The sequence below is a fragment of the Engraulis encrasicolus genome, chromosome 13, assembly GCF_034702125.1.
Source record: "Engraulis encrasicolus isolate BLACKSEA-1 chromosome 13, IST_EnEncr_1.0, whole genome shotgun sequence".
NCBI classification, from domain to species: domain Eukaryota; kingdom Metazoa; phylum Chordata; class Actinopteri; order Clupeiformes; family Engraulidae; genus Engraulis; species Engraulis encrasicolus.
In genome coordinates this window covers 23,522,077-23,527,076 of record NC_085869.1, presented here as the reverse complement: position 1 = coordinate 23,527,076, position 5,000 = coordinate 23,522,077, and the positions used below count along the sequence as shown (strand labels likewise).

The window sequence follows — 5,000 nt, the reverse complement described above, 5'->3', positions numbered from 1 at the left end:
TGTGTGTGTGTGTTATTGTTGTTGTATATGGCCTTGTGCCTTTGTCTTCCACAGGTGTGTGTGTGTGTGTGTGTGTGTGTGTGTGTGTGTGTGTGTGTGTGTGTGTCTGTGTGTGTGTGTGTGTGTGTGTGTGTGTGTGTGTGTGTGTGTGTGTGTGTGTGTGTGTGTGTGTGTGTGTTTGTGTCTGTGTCTGTGTCTGTGTCTGTGTCTGTGTGTTAGCGTGTGTGTGTGTTAGCGTGTGTGTGTGTGTGTTAGTGTGTTATTGTTGTATGGCCTTGTGCCTTTGTCTTCCACCGCTCAGCACTCATCCATCAGCACCGCAACTCACTGTGAATATACGGTACTGGCTCCAGCGCACATCCCCAGTATAAGGAGGTGGATTAAGGAGAAAATGGCCTACTGAGCCACCTCCCTCCTCTGTTTTACCGTGAGCTATAAATTCATCCCTGTTGCCATGAATCCTCCACCGGGGTGACATAATAGCTCACTAGATAGACGGGGCACTTCAGGTGAAGCTGTAGTATTCAAGTGTGCCATAAGGGGGCAGAAAGCACCTCCCCCCCAAACTGTGACGAACTGTTAAAGTACCTAAGGTTCCAAAAACACTTTTTTGCCGGTGGCTGACCAAAGTGTCAGACAGTTGAAGAAGGTAGGTCTGCACAATAAGACAATTAGCTCGTAAAAATATTATGCATATATTATATGCATATATTATGCCAGATGAAGATCCAGGGTGATCGAAACGTTGCTTTTTAAATAATTAAGTGTACTTATTCGGAGCTTGTTGGCAGTGTGCAGACCTACCTTCTTCAACTGCCTTTGAGGATATCTCCAATTAGAGGCACAGACTTGGATGGAGCACAAATTTAGATGGGGACGTCTTTTCAAGTACTGTAAAATATGGGCATACTGTATGGGGCTCAGGGAACGATAGGTGGTCATCAGAGTTGGTATTAGTGAGAGTGGCGTTTTTCCTGTGTGCCCATAGTCAGTCACAATAGCAACTTTGTCTTGTTTCCATTTCTATATTGCACCACGAGGTGCACTCTATCTATCATTAAGTGGAAGTGATGAAATGTCCTCATGATTTTTAGTTGACTGATTGGAATGCCAGGTTACTGATTTATGCACATGCCATAAACATGTGACTGCTCATGAGTAAGCTTAGTGAGAGTAAGTTGCAAGGTCACTCCACAGGTGGTGATGGTAATTTCTCTTTTGTTGAATGAATTTCTTTGATATCTGTCACGAAAATTAACCTTTGGATCTGAAAACAATCAATTAAGAGACATGGACACAGTCTGTAAGATTTTAAGATTTTGGCCAAAGGAGAGAGAAAGGAGTGCCCCACAACCTGACACTTACTTTCCCTTTAACCCATTGTGTCCTGGAGACATATACAGGTTTTTTAGGATTTTGAGATTTTAGCTGTTTTATTTAATATGTGGGTATGTTAGAGCTGAATGAACATATTACAATGCAAGGGGAGGGTCTTGGCTTTAAAATGTAACTCATTTCATATTTGTATGTGCTTCGGAGGCTGAGATATTTAGGATTTAATAGGAAGAGGGCACCCTTTCCCAAAAAGGCCTCAGGGCAAAATGGGTTAAGGGGTGAATCTATTTTTAGTCAGTGTAAGTTTCTTTCCTTCTTTCCTTTAATTGTTTGACTGCATGTTTGAAGTTTTACAGAACTACGCACAACTACTCTAAAAACAGTATAAAAAGCTTAAAATTCTATCCACAATATCCTTTGCAATAGCCTGACCCCAAAACACTCATCATCAAGCTTCTGTATGTCAGGCCTGGTGGTAATAGCAGAGAACTACAGAGTTGTAATTTTAGAGTGGATCCACAAGGTGGTGCTATTAGCTTGTGTGTTATTTGTTTACTGAAAAGAATCGTTTCATTTACAGCTGGATACAATGACACATTGGAGTAAGACAAACTTGGCTAACTAGATGCAATGGCAGAATGTGAATAGATTTCCTTTCAGTATCTGAACGAGTCCGCCTGTTTATCTCATTTTGTCAGTAAGCCAGATGAAGGCCTCCTAAATCTCTTTGGACGTATCACCAATACAATAATGGAACTATGGGTTCCGATGACATGGTCAGCTTATATGGATTTTATAGCTGGATTTACTGTGGCTTCCCCACAATACTTCAAATGGGAGTTGGCTGCCCTGTGAATGTACATCCGAGTATGTGTAATGCCTACTGTAACTCAAACACGCAATTGAATTTCCTCTGCTAAATGGAGTGTACAGCCTGCAAACAATGCAGTTTTTTTAGTCACATCCATTCTGCATGGACCCACAGCACACACTCTGTATTTCTTCTCAGTATGAACAAAACTACCCCTGGGTGTTCTGGCTTATTGAGCCACATTAGGTCTTGTTCAGCAGTGCAGAGAGAGAGAGAGAGAGAGCGCGTGTTTCGTTTCCACCTTGCCCCGTTCTCTCTGCTCGAATAAGACATCACGACACGGCTGAGGCGTTGAAGGTCAGCTCTCTAATTAGGTCACCTGCTTTATTCTGTCCCCACTCGTCTCCTGTGGTTAATTCTTCACCTTGTACAGAGCCACATTTTTCCATATGCAGTCTTGGTCCGCTGAGGGGCTGCACTGTACCGTATTGTACATTAACGAGCACAGTGGCAGAGCGTAGCGTATTGTACTGTGCTATGCCCACCAGAGGCTTCATTATCTACATACAGTACAGTACGTTTTAACAGCATATTTGAACCATGTAGTGTAACACAGAAGATCCCCGGTTAGTTATAGACTTTTGCATTACATTTAATAGAAGGATTCCAATTAATTTGTCTTAAATTATTTTTTTTATTGTTTTAAATCAACATGTTTGGCGTAAGCAAAAAGGTTTTTCTTGTAAACCTCTACTTTTCATGGGTTAGTGTTGTAGACTGGCTGCTACCAGTTACACCCACAGTTTTCGGAAGTGCTGGACTGAAATGTTTTTTTGGCTCCCCCGCCAGTGGGTCTCTTTGCCACCTATCTTGTGCTCTGTGCATTGCGAATCCTTTTGCCTTTTCTACCATGTAGTAATGAGAGTGAATGAACTTCCTTTCATTTCCCTGGCAACGGCACCATTTTCTTGGGAAGTTTGTACATTTATTCTTACACTTATTAAAATTAATGCTGGTGGTTTTGCGTGTGCATGTGTGTGTCTGTGTGTCTGTCTGTGTGTCTGTGTGTGTGTCTGTTGTGAAATTGCTGTGTGTGGTGCCCCAATTGCGGCAGAGGCACTAAAAGGAAGCATGATTAAAGGCTGTTTAGATGGAATCATAGCCTTCCTGAAAGCACGCACAGTAGGGGCGTCTGATCTCGGTGAAATGAGTGGTGGTGTGGGAAAGCAGGAGGGAGCATGAAAGTAAAAGTGGTAGAAGAAGAGAAGAGGGAGGGAGGAATGAAGGGGTGTAAGAAGGTGGGGGGCACACTAGAAACTGCAATCAGCAGCTAGTCTTACTCCGGAGAGAGGGACAGACAGACAGATACACAGACAGATACACAGACAGGCAGGCAGATATACAGACAGACAGATACACAGACACAAAGAGAGAGAGAAACAGCCAGATACACAGACACAAAAAGAGAGAGAGAGACGGACACAAATAGAGACAGAGACAGAAACAAACACAGAGACACAGAGAGACCAACACACGCATGCACACACGCACGCACACACACACTGAGAAAGCCTCCTCCCTCTTTCTTTCTCTCCCTGTGTTTCGTCCCCTCATATTCCCACAAAGTGCTGAAGGCTCAAGGGGAGGGTGTAGTAGATGGAGGAAGAGCACGCCTGCCTCTCTGCCTGCCTGCCTCTCTGCCTGACTGCCTGCCTCTCTGCCTGCCTGCCTCTCTGCCTGCCTGCCTCTCTGCCTGCCTGCCTCTCTGCCTGCGTTCCTGTAAGCTGGGTGTAAGCATTGGCAGGAAGAGCTGGACCATGTGCCATGCCATAGAGCAGTGAAAGAGCGAGAGGGAGGGAGAGAGAGAAAGAGAGAGAGGGAGCGAAATAACCAGAGTGTCAGTGCTAGCTCGCAGAGACCTCCAGTTGGCTCCCAGCTCAGGAAAGCACAGACTCTCAAAGCCCAGGATTTGGATCGGACGGGACCGCAACTTTTAAGCGCAAAGCCCCCCACCAGCAGGACCACCTCAGGGCCAGCCGACCCCCCCAGCCATGGCCCTGTTTGTGGACAGCACACACGGCATGGGGGCCTACTACTGCCTGATGCGGACCCGCGTCAAGAGAAGACGCAAGAAGCGGTGTGAGCGCAAAGGTTAGATGGGAACTCTGCATGCTGCTCTGCTCTGGGTTGGTGGACAGGTGCATGTTAGTGTTTGTTAGTGAGTTTGCGCTCATAACTCAGAAGTTGTGCTTAGTTCTTCGTGAGTTCGCTATGTGTTTTCTGTCGCGTAGTCATTGTCACTTTTTTTCCCCCCTTGCTTTCCCTTGATTGAGAAGTGGAAAGTCTGTTTCAGGACGGTCTGAGGTTTAGGTTTTTGTCAGTGTATTGATAAATTGATTCTTTGATTTACTCAGTATTTTATTGATATGCATATTTACCCAGTATTTTATTGATATATGCATTTATTTATTTGTGTGTATGTATACTTCTATTTGAACTTATTGATTTATTTACTGATACATTTTTTTCAATCAGAAAGTGTTCTCGTTGGCTTTGCCCAGTGAGTTGGCACTCGGGACGGTGTATTTGTAGGGTTGCCGTGCTGCGGCCATGGCGTTGGGTTGGCACAGGCTCTGTTAGCGGAGGAGGTCTGTGAAAAAGTTGAGGGCCCCCCCTTGCTCTTGTGCTGTGTGCACTGGGGGGTGTCTGATTGATGAGGGTGGTGGCGGGGGGTTGTTTATGGGATGTCCTGGAGCATATGTTCAGAGTCCTTGTTCTCCGCGGCCCGCCAGCTGTGGACACCAGTGAGCCATCTCTCTCCCTCTGTTTTCTCGCTCTGCACTTTCCCTGTCCC

General features: G+C 45.3%; 1 protein-coding gene across 3 annotated transcripts in view; it reads left to right on the top strand.

Annotated features, from left to right (window-relative positions):
• Positions 1-5,000, top strand: part of adarb1b (adenosine deaminase RNA specific B1b) — a 178,634-nt gene that overhangs the window by 121,346 nt on the left and 52,288 nt on the right. The window contains exon 1 of one of the 3 annotated variants that reach the window (XM_063213484.1): positions 3,891-4,297. The exons of the other annotated variants lie outside the window; for them this stretch is intronic. Within the exon in view, the coding sequence (XP_063069554.1) occupies positions 4,198-4,297 (100 nt within the window). The 5' untranslated portion in view covers positions 3,891-4,197. Of the gene's footprint in view, positions 1-3,890; positions 4,298-5,000 lie in introns of those variants that run through there. 3 annotated transcript variants of the gene reach the window in all.